At 37.2% G+C, this 12,065-nt stretch overlaps 1 protein-coding gene across 1 annotated transcript in view; it reads left to right on the top strand.

Moving 5' to 3' along the window:
* The window catches only part of LOC107750403 (probable G-protein coupled receptor 63), a 16,263-nt gene extending 6,682 nt beyond the window's left edge, over positions 1 to 9,581 (top strand). Inside the window, exon 2 of the mRNA XM_016565763.1 lies at positions 7,921 to 9,581. Within this exon, the coding sequence (XP_016421249.1) occupies positions 8,007 to 9,242 (1,236 nt within the window). The 5' untranslated portion in view covers positions 7,921 to 8,006 and the 3' untranslated portion in view covers positions 9,243 to 9,581. The remainder of the gene's footprint in view (positions 1 to 7,920) is intronic.
* The last annotated feature ends 2,484 nt before the right edge of the window (positions 9,582 to 12,065 follow it).

Genomic DNA, 12,065 nt, shown 5'->3' with positions numbered 1-12,065 from the left:
CTGCCACCTACTGGAGGTTTTAATTTCACATTTAAAGTATCTTTTCATTTTTTAAATTATTTCAAATATCAGTATTCAATGTTTTATGTTTAATATATCAAAACATTATTTATGCATTTGTAACTGCAGGTTAAATGCATTCATGTTCTGCATTAAACAGTGTGTAAACACATCTAAATGCCAATTCAGGTGCAGCTTATGTCTGGATTGCAAAGATGAATTTTGTTGATACTGATTTCATTTGCTTGGTAACAGCCCAAATGTCTTATTCTTATTCACTGATTAAATGTAAGAATTTGACTCAAAAGATAATGCACACTTATAGAAAAATGGCTTTATTAAGGTAAAATGCCCATAAAAGGTAAAAATCTATTTAAACTTATCTGACCACCACACAGAATATGAAGAATATCAAAAACTTTAGGAGTCAGCTGTCCACGAATGTCCTTAAGATAGCAGCATGATAACACCCTCAATCAGTTGAATGAATGACTCAATACTCACTCATTAAGTGACTTACTGTCACTTACTGGTAGTTTAGTTGAGAAGTTTGTTGAAAAGTATGCATTTTTCCCCTCAACATTTCTTATTTGTATACTCATAAATGCATTTAAAACATTAATCTCATAACATTATTTATTGCAGTTGTAATTATTGTTATTTGCAGTGTACATTATTTAATCTGACTGGTAGCAGCCCTATAGTGTATATTGAATTTATTGATAAATTGTAATAATTTGACATGTAAGATGATGCATACATCGCAAAAGGTTAAAAATAGGCCTTTGTAAAGGTAAATATGCAGATTTAAGTATGTAAAAGCTGATAGAACATTGATGAAAATATTGCTGCAGATTGTTTACTCCACCAAAAATCTCAGTGATGCAGTTATTTTGCAGGGATATTTTGTATGGAATATTGTCTGCTGACATGAAAAGTTCACTGTATATCATAGTAATAAATACCATTTATTACAGCATTGATATTTTGTTTTCTTTTTAATTTATACACATTAAATATTACATATATGTATGTAATAAAATGTGTATTTCCATTACAGGTTTAGGTCTTAAATTTCATATAAGGTGGTATTAAAAAGGTCTTAAAAAGTCTTAAATTTAACTTGTTCAAGTCTGCAGAAACCCTGTATATACTGGGGGGTGGGGAACTGAACAATAATGATCCTTTAATATATAGCCTAAATATATAAAGCTTGCCGCAAAGCACAGGCAAATGTAATGACTATGTGTTGGGAAAAATAGCAATGAGATATTTTAATTATTTATTAATAAACTAGTGTTTTCTCAGTCAGTGTGTCGGCTGCAAAGGTGAAGTTGACAATGTTGACTCGCCATCTCTGCAGAACAGTGACGTGCCTTCAGAGAGAAATGCAACATGGATTACATAATCAGAGAGAATTTGTTTTAGATTTGAATTGGTTTATTTTAGACATTTTGAGCTTCCAGTACATATATTTCTCATGTCTGTAAGGCAAGTAGCCTATGAGTTTCGCCACGCTTGATTTTTGTGACGTGCTCCAGTTTACGGCAGAAAGCGCACCCTGTTCTTTCTTTCACAAAAGCACAACGTCTTGTTGATATTGTGAGTACAAATAAAAGTAGACCCTTTACAGTTTCGGATGATGCATTACTCTTATCCGCATGAGCAAAAATGATGGCGGCACAAACGTAGCACAAACGAATGGCATAGTTTTGGTGATTATTTCTTTTAATGGGGTGCCAACTTCACAGAGGTCATCATTTACTCACCCTTATGTCATTCCAAGTGTTCCAAACCAGACCTTCTTCTGCAGGACACAAAAGAAGAAATTTTAAATAATGTTTCAACTGTTTAACTTTCCTAAGCTCAAAGAACTGGGTGTAAAATTAATGTATATCTGAAGGGAACTCACTGTCTTCAGAAAAGTTTAAATTCCATTTTCTTTTCATCTTCGCTCCATATGATGCCTAATAAAGTAGTGTTTATAAGCGCAGCACTGCTTTGTGTAAAGGGGGAACCGCTGTATTTGTGCTTCTCTATAAGCATCATCTACTGTCAGTGAATATGCATTTTCATTCAGCCCATCTGCTGTTTTTGTTTAGATGCAAAAACAGCAGATGGGCTTTTGTTTGTGTATATTTTATAATATTAAACCTTTTATTAAACTTTTTTTTTTTTTTTGCAAAACTTTTATTTTAATTGTAAAGTTTGTTCATTTTACAGTTTGGGATGTTACCACCAGAGTCTACAACTACATCCAACATGATATTATTCCTGAACAACATAAAATTACACAATATTTTCTTTATAATGGTTTGTAATTGAAATGCAAACAAATTGTGTGTGTGTGTGTGTGTGTATGTGTATATTTATTTATTTCTTTTTTTCTTTTTTTATTAAATTTTTTTATTGGAATCCGTGGCAGTAATACAATTTAATACTTTACCAAAAAAAAAATAATAATAAGCCTACTGTAGTTTTTATAAAGGCAGGCTGCTATTTTTTGTTGCCCGTCTATCTACTTCTATTTGATACAAGTATTGTGAAAAATTGCACCTTAGAGCAAAAAAAAATTTTTGTCAGGATGAATTTTGTAATTATTAATGGAAGAGTAAAATTATACAATTAATTGTTTTCATGGGTGAACCGTAAACATTCTGGTTTGTTAACTGTTGTACACTTAGGTTATAAAATTAAAGGTAGGGTAGAGGTCAGGTAAGGTAGACGCTAACAATAGCAAGCTAGCTTTGAAAGCATAAGATACCACCCTTCCTGCATAATCACTCTCCAAAGCCACGCCTCCTCCAAAACACAAGAATGTGCACAGGCAGACTAGAGGCTAACCGGTGACACGATGAGAGACGGCGATGGTGGAGGGTTGAATGCAATGCTGTCAGATTCCCTCATGTCTCATTCACCAATGAGAAAACATTACAGTACAAAGAGCATAATATTACAATAATAACGCTTTCCATTCTCGCTCGGTCTGCAATAGTGTAATGAAACGCACTGATGACCTGAAACGGTGCTCGGAGTAGGGCTGGACGATATGGCCAAAACTTATATCACAATATATTTCTTAATTTCGGTCGATACGATATAATTCCGATATCGATATGAACACTATTAAAAAAAAGCCTCGTAAAAACTGCCAAGAACGCCCACAACAGATGTCTGTGCATACAAACTTATGGAAAATGAATTTGCAAAGTCTATGACACCTAATATAAACCACATAATATTTTATTTAAAATTTTTTTAAAAAAACGTTAATGTTCACCTTTTATTTGTATTTAGCCTTCATACAAATAAGAAATGTGAAATCACTGTCAAATAATCGTCTCAGACTCACCTAATTAATATTAATATCTTTAACTTCAAACTATAGGCTAACTACCAGTCAAAAGTTTTTGAACAGTAAGTTTTTTATGTTTTTAAAGAATTCTCTTCTGCTCACCAAGCCTGCATTTATTTGATCCAAAATACAGCAAAAACAGTAACATTTAAAAATATTTTTACTATTTAAAATAACAGTTTTCTGTTTGAAAATATTTTAAAATGCAATTTATTCCTGTGATTTCAAAGCTATATTTTTAGCATCATTACTCCAGTCACATGATCCTTCAGAAATCATTCTAATATTCTGATTTGCTGCTCATTTATTTATTTATGATTTAACACCATGTCAACAGCAGTGGCTATATTCATGGCAAGAGGGAACATTTCAATTTCACAATTCAGTCGTATATATCATTTCAAAACAGTTATATAACAATTTTGTTTGAAAATTATATATATAAATAAATATGTACAAATATACAAAAACATACATATAATAAAAATAATAACAAGACCAAAAGTAATAAGAACAATTATATAGAGTCTTTCAGCTTAATGCATGACAAAAAAATTTAAATCGTCCCAGGAGAATTCTTTTTGACTTGCTGCTCAAAAATCATTGTAGAATAATCATAGAGTAGAATTTTTTCAGGTTTCTTTGATGAATAGAAAGTTCAGAAGAACAGCATTTATCTGAAATAGAAATCTTTTGTAACATTATAAATGTCTTTATCATCACTTTTGATCAATTTAAAGCATCCTTGCTAAATAAAAGTATTAATTTCTATAATTTCTTAACAAAAAAAAAAGAAATTGTAGCCTACTGACTCAAAGCTTTTTAACGGAAGTGTATAATGTTACAAAAGCTTTTTATTTCAGATAAATGCTGACATTTGGATCTTTCTATTTATCAAAGAATCCTGAAAAGAAATTTACTCAACTGTTTTAAATATTGATAATCAGCAAATCGGCATATTAGAATGATTTCTGGATCATGTGACACTGAAGACTGGAGTAATGATTCTGAATATTCAGCTTTGATCACAGAAATAAATTGCATTTTAAAATATATTCAAATAGAAAGCAGTTATTTTAAATAGTAAACATATTTCAAAATTGTACTGTTTTTGCTCTACTTTGGATTAAATAAATGCAAGCAGAAGAGAATTCTTTAAAAAAAATTAAAAAACGTAAAAATCTTACTATTCAAAAACATTTGACTGGTAGTGTACGATGATTATTCTTATAGATTGAAGCAAATGTGCTTTAGCCAGTATAAAGAGTATGAAAATTGCTCTGAGTTGCTGCAGAAAAAAAAAGAGCAACAACAAAAACGTTGCTGGAGACGGGCTTATTATTGAAAATGCAAACTGATTGTCTTTCCCTTCAGAGATACATTCATATAAAACACCCGCGCCGTGTTTTGATTTTGAAACGTGCAGTCCTCATGTTTATTCAACGAAGTCAAACGCCACAAATAAATCAATGTATGGGAAACACTGGTAATGTATATCAAAATATCGGAAATGTGTTTAAAAATCATATCACCGTTATTGGAAAAAATTATATCGCGATATATATTGATATTGAATTATTGTCCTGCCCTAACTTGGAGGTATGCAAATACATACGCTGACAGGCAGGTAGGGCAGCCTATCGTAGCCCTTGGACTGAGGGATATGATTGGAGGAACATTTTATGGTCCTACATCTTCCACAGATGATATAAATACATGTAGACTACTTAGCTTAGTGATTGCTATCAGGATGTGAAGAGACTTTGGTTGTTGTCTTACACAACTGAATTTCCTTTAGACAGCCTTAGCGTAGTTGGTCAACCAACCAATGTGGGTGTTTCAATGTGTAACTCCTTATGCTCATACGTATATGTTTAGCTTATTTCGGCCCTGTCTAAAATTGTCCCCTGTACCTGCATTCACTATTCCCTAATCCCTACATTAATTTTGCAAGATCGCTCACTCGTTTTCATTCTATTCTTCGAGTGGACAAATTTGGAAACTGAATGCACTGGAAGGACGGAGTTCATTTAGCATGACTCTCACAGTGCATGGGTATTTTATCCACTGTGGTTTTGGACACCACTACAAATGACAGTGCCTTCAATTATTGCACTATTAAGGAATAGGGGCGATTCAGGACACAGCCTTTGACTTATAAACTTTTGTGGTGATGGAGAATTGCTCAGCGTAAGTGATAAGAGTAAGCAACATAATTAGAGGAAAATCTGATCCCTTTTCTCTCTAAAACATGTCACTCATGAATCATCACGTCTGCCTGCTATCGCTCTTGATAAAAGTGGCTAAAAATAGCTAAAAGTGCGAGCTTATCAGCATCAACACCAACACCAGCCAACTCTGCAGTGAGCGTGTGTTTAGTAACCTCATGATGACTGATTGGATGTACATGCACACTTGGGTTTTGTTTATTAACCAGTTTGCCTATACAATGTAAGTGTTAAAAACGCCAAACTGATCCCAAACTAAATGTTACCCGCACAATCAATTTCAAAACCCCCCAATCAAGCAGAGATCCACCCAATCTGGCAACACTGCCTACACTAGTTTGTTGTTGTTCCATCTCATCTGTTTCCTGTATAATAAAGGACCGGGGCAGTGTTAATATCTTATGGATGTAGTAATTAGTAAAAAAAAAAAAAAATTGAAGGTGCATATGCGAACTGAACGTACAAATTGGCGTTGTACTTGGCTTTTAGTGTGTTTTTAATTTACTGTCCATCTAAATCCCCAAGTATAATTTGACTTATAAACTTGTTATAAACAAAAAATGGCTGAAAAACTAAATTCTGGATACTATGCTGATGATTAAATTTATGCCATGTGTGCTGTATGTATGCCTGATACAAACTAGGGCTGTCAAAATGGCTGAAAAACTAAATTGTAATTGTTTACATAAATATGATCAATATTCGAATTTAAAAGGCATAATTTCAGTTGGGGGGAAAAAAGCTGTTGGCTTCTCTCCTGAGGCCACAAGAGGGTGCATCGAGCAAAATATTATGCACGTTTCTTCAATGCATAATAATGCATTAATTTTACATGGCTTTCTAAACATGCGGCTCTCTTGTGCAAGACGCGAGTGCAATGGTGATAGATGTCCCTCTAGAAAATGTGATAAATATGCGTTCTGTGTGAACGACTTGGTTTCGGTTTTGACATAAACAACATCTTCCCCGCATTGATTGTTCTCTTTTTCTGCAATATTTTGAATAAACAATGTAGCAGCGCCGCATCTAGTGGGTTCAACTGGACAAGCTAACAAAAGCATTAAAATGCAATGACACTTACATCGTGGTTGCATTTCGTGCGCCACTGATAAGGCTGCCTGAAGGACCGGGTATACTTCACTTTCTGCGTTCCGTTCCGTCTCGCGGACGAGCTTGACACATATGTGTAGTGCCACCTACTCTGTCTCAACATTCACCTCGCGCATGCGCTGTTGTACGCGCACCGTCCTGCGGACTCTCCTGATGACGAAAATTACGTAATGCGGATGTGGACGGCCGAAGTATACTTTGGCCTTGACGCGAACCTAAAATTCTAATGCAATGTTTTTGCATTCGAATGTGGATTTTTATTTTAAATTAGACGAATATTTGAAATAAAAAAAATTTTTTGACAGCCCTAATACAAACCAATGTATACTTGGGGATTTATATGGACAGTAAATTAAAAACACGCTAAAAGCCAAGTACAGACTATAAGACTGTTGCCCAGAGAACGACTCGGCTCAGTACGGCTCGGTTTGCGTTTCCACTGCAGTTTAGTATCGCTTTAGAGTGGGCGGGATTATTCACATGTCGTTATAGTTGCGCCGCCTGAAAAACTTTTTCATTCCGCGTCGCCCCATCAAGCTCTCGCTGGATCCGCTCCTCTGCTATCAATGAGAGTAATGTCTGTACTTCCTCAATTGACAACGAAACAACCACTTTTTGTTTGTTAAAAAAATGTGCGCTCGTTCAAAACAGTTGCGTTCGATCCTTCGCTGGCTGTGCTGATTTAAATCTAGCGGTTCTGTTGTGTTTGTGTCGCAAGTTCAGTGACAGGGACGTAGGGATGATTCTCTCCGGCCAATCAGTGATTAGCAGAGTTTACACGTCACGTTTTGGTAAACGGTATGGTTCACTTGGAACCTCAACCGAGGTGGTACTAAAAAAAGTACCAGGTACTGTACCCAGTGGAAAACCCCCCAAAAGTGAACCGTACCGAGCTGTGCCGTACCATGCAGTGGAAAAGCGCCATAAGAAACTCGCAGTCTCATTCAACTTTGTCACGTTGTCAATATTCACAGTCAAGCGGGGTTCACACTGCCAGCAGTTCGCTGAAACAAAGCAGCTGGACATCATTGCGTGCTGGCAATTTCCGGCAAAAACAAAGCTGTTTTTAAAGCTATCTGGGAATGGCTTTCTGAAATTTGTCTCTATGCTTTAAGCTTTAAACCTGTAGCCAGCTGACAGCATCACTTTACTATTACTCTGTATTTTGTTGTATGTTAGATTGACTGACATTGAGTTATCACTAATTCCTTTTTCCTGCTTCCACAGGGTCTGCCTCCATGCTGAGATGTGTGCTAGCGACCTGTCCGATAGGCTGAGCTTGCTCTCTTTACCATGTAACTGCAAAAAGAAGAATGCTTTATTCCTCCACTAGTCCACCTGTGGCTTCAGGGGAGCCTAGCGCCACCCTGCACCCCACGCCCAAGGTGCTGACCCAGCCAGCGGGTACAAGAGTCATGGAGAATTCCACCGCAAAACTCAACAGCTCGCTAGAGTTCCTGACTCTATCGGAATACATAACGCCTTCAACTGTTTGGCAGGACCCTGATCAGGGCCTGAACTTGCCCCTTCAGGTGTTCTTCTGCCTGGTCATCATCTGCGTGCTGCTGCTGGCCTTCCTCGGAAACATGGTGGTCTGCCTCATGGTTTACCAGAGAGCCGCTATGCGTTCCGCTATTAACATCTTGCTGGCCAGTCTCGCCTTTGCTGATATGATGCTAGCAGTCCTCAACATGCCCTTTGCGCTAGTCACCATGTTGACCACACGCTGGATCTTCGGAGAGGCGTTTTGCCGCATGTCGGCTATGTTCTTCTGGATGTTCCTGATGGAGGGAGTAGCTATTTTGATGATCATCAGCGTGGACCGCTTCCTAATCATCGTGCAAAAGCAGGACAAGCTTAGTCCACGCCGGGCCAAAGTGTTAATTGCGGTCTCATGGTCTCTATCTTTCTGCTTTTCTTTCCCGCTTTCCATTGGCCATCCTGCCCTGTACATTCCCCCCAGAGCACCACAGTGTGTTTTCGGCTACACGGTGGAGCGTGGTTACCATGCTTACGTGATGCTCATTATGCTGATGTTCTTCTTTGTTCCATTCCTGGTGATGCTGTACACGTTCATGGGCATCTTGAGTACTCTCCGCCACAATGCGCTGCGCATCCACTCCCACCCCGACTCGGTGTGCCTCAGCCAGGCCAGCAAGCTGGGTCTGATGAGTCTGCAGAGGCCCTTTCAGATGAATGTTGACATGAGCTTCAAAACACGTGCCTTCACCACGATCCTCATTCTGTTCTCAGTCTTCGCCGCATGCTGGGCTCCGTTCGCCACCTACAGCCTGCTGTCCACCTTCAGTCGTGCGTTCTACTACCGGCAGAACTTTTTTGAGATCAGCACGTGGCTGCTGTGGACCTGCTACCTCAAATCAGCCCTGAATCCTCTCATCTACTACTGGCGAATCAAGAAGTTCCGTGACGCCTGCCTTGACCTGATGCCCAAGTACTTCAAGTTCCTGCCGCAGCTTCCTGGCCACACTAAGAGACGTATCCGCCCCAGTGCTGTTTATGTGTGCGGGGAGCATCGTTCTGTGGTGTAGTGGAGGACATTTCTGAAACCTCTTTTGTAAATTTATGGTACAATCTTATCAAGCTGTGATATGTTTGGTCTTTCTTCAAAATGCAGGATGTTTTGGCTGTAAAAGATGGTACAGATGAGAAGGTTTACAGAGCCTGTACATTAAACTACTTTGATTGCACAATGTTTTTTATAGGTTTTAGATCTTAATAGAAGTTTGTTCATATATAAGTCAGGTGCTGCTATATTTGGTGAAAATGTGCAATCTTATGTTTTATGCCATGAATGTAATACGATTTTGTCTGCTGTTTTTTTGTTTTTTCCTGGCTTTGTGAACTGTTTTACATTTCAACATTTTCTATTTAATTTTATTGTTGATTGTTCAGCTATTCTGGTTTTAATTATTTTCAGTGTTGAAATAAGGGAAAGGCATTTGACAAAGGTATAAGCATGTTCCAAACTGATAAGTAGATGACTTTGTGGAAATCCGTGATTTTTAATGTGAATTTTAAAATTGTGATTTCCATGCCTGGAAGTGAATAAAATTATGGAAATGGATAAAATCAATTCATGGAATTCCTGTTGTCATACAATTTTTTTAAATTCCTGTTCTCACAACTGAATGGAAATGTCTCCTGTCAATTTGTGTACAGTACAAGGTTGTATATATCATATGAACAGCAACTGACCAACTGCTTGTTGCTGACATGCCATTAAAAGTAAACAAAAACAACAATGACCAACCAACCAGCTGAAGGATATGATTTGATTTTTTTTTCTCTCTCAATATCAAATGGCAAGCATTTCAGAATAAAATTTTAACATCTATTTGTCATGGAAAATCAGTTGAGACCACGGCGAGGGGTTGTTTTGCTTCTACAGTGTCTGTCTGAGCCTTTGTAGTGTGCCGCCTTCATTTTGATGATGATTTGTTCCTGAGGCTGGAGGTAAACCCTAAAGCTTTTTGAATCTAAAAGGTAATTTTCCTTTACTAATGTCCCTTGTGGGGTTCATTATTTCTCCAGTCACCGCTAATGAGGATGCTGTGGGCTTTAGAAGCTCATCAGAACCAAAGTGTGGAACTCTATTACTTAGCAACAGTATGTATTACTTGGCAACCAACTTGTATTATTCGGAGTTAGACTCTCTGGTGGGAGTGTTTGTTTTTTGGAGATGCCACTATAATATTGACATAAAACATGCTTTCTCAGAGGAGTTTTGTGAATTTGTAATGTCATTAAAAATAATTAGATCAGATGCTTTAAAATCACACCCCATCTTGAATGATTTTTGTTGGTTTAACCAAATGGTCATGAACCGGTATGAGGTTTTATTTTTTAAAGAGGGTTTTTAGGGTTTCCATCTTGTTAACATTTTAAAGAGTTTAAGCTAAAATACAGTTCCCTTTCAGTCGGTCACTCTCGACGTCACGTCGGATGACCGACGAATTGGGATCTCGCTTAGAGAGACCAATCTACTTCGAGTGTAAACTAAACGAGCCAATGCACATTGGCATGCGATTATTGCATCCAGCTGCCGCTGATCACAGCATGCGGTCTCTGGGTCATGCGATGTCCACTATGGTGGTCCAGGAGCGCCATTTCTGGCTGTGTCTGGCTGACATGCACGAGACGGACAAGACACAATTCTTGAACGCCCCCGTGTCCCAGACCGACGAAGTAGATTGGTCTCTCTAAGCGAGATCCCAATTCGTCGGTCATCAGACGTGACGTCTCCGTTCCCTCCTTCAGGGAACGAGGGTTACCATACGTAACCGAGACGTTTTCTTGGTATATAAATGTTCCACCAACATGGTCCATAAAATGAAATTATAATGAGAGAGATGTTTTTATTTAATGTTTAAATGCACAAAGTTGTGTGTATGGTCATGCCAATGGGTAATTCAAGCTTAAAAATTATACACATTTTTAAAAATGACTTTTGCAGCAGCTATTAATTAAATTGCATTACATTTTAATTGTAATTTCAATTTCTAAGTGTCCATTTGAATGACAAATCTGCATGTTTGTTAGCTCACTTCAGATTCAGGAAATGCATTTGAATTTTAGTCAAATATGAATAGTGGCTGGATGTGGCAATGATGCTCAACATGTCTAAACACAACAACAACAAAAACATTTGTAAATTTCATTGTATATATATTTGTGTTCATTTTAGTTTTATAGAACCACATTTATCACTTTTATCACACAGAACAAAAATATAGAGCAGCCGCACACCTTAATATCATTATAAAAAAAAAAAAGTTACTTTTGTTGCTATATTGACACCGACTTTTTAAAATGCTTTATTTCTGTCTACATTTTGTTATTTCTTGAAATTGATCATGTAACTTTAATTCCTGTAAATTTTATGAATATGCTTCATCAGATCCTATGCACCTGTTGTTCGTGCAAGAATCTTTAAAGTGTGTACTTACATTTTTAGAAGCGTATTTATGTTCATTGGGAGATGATACAGTGGCCGAGAAGTTCAAAGAAGAAAAGAACAGCAGAGTCGTGGTAGAAAGTTCGGAGATGGTATTAAAGTAGCTCAGTTTAAATGTTAAAAGGGAGAAAAAAAAGTTCGACAACACGCGCATAACCATCTGCGCCACTGGAGCTGATTATGTACAGCTGCTTTTTAAGTGTTGACTAACCCAATCATACGTTGGAGAGCGGAATTACTGCCAACAAGGCGGGCTATTTGCACTAAATGTAAATAGACACTCCGTATTTTTTATTCCATAGTAAGGGCAATTCATACAATACATTTAAAGTGAGCTACTTTAATACCATCTCCGAACTTTCTACCACGACTCTGCTGTTCTTCGGCTGGTTCTTCC

This window comes from Sinocyclocheilus rhinocerous, unplaced genomic scaffold (genome assembly GCF_001515625.1).
Source record: "Sinocyclocheilus rhinocerous isolate Xijiao unplaced genomic scaffold, SAMN03320098_v1.1 scaffold1774, whole genome shotgun sequence".
NCBI classification, from domain to species: domain Eukaryota; kingdom Metazoa; phylum Chordata; class Actinopteri; order Cypriniformes; family Cyprinidae; genus Sinocyclocheilus; species Sinocyclocheilus rhinocerous.
Note: the sequence above shows the minus strand (reverse complement) of the source record. Positions and strands in the feature narration are given on the sequence as shown.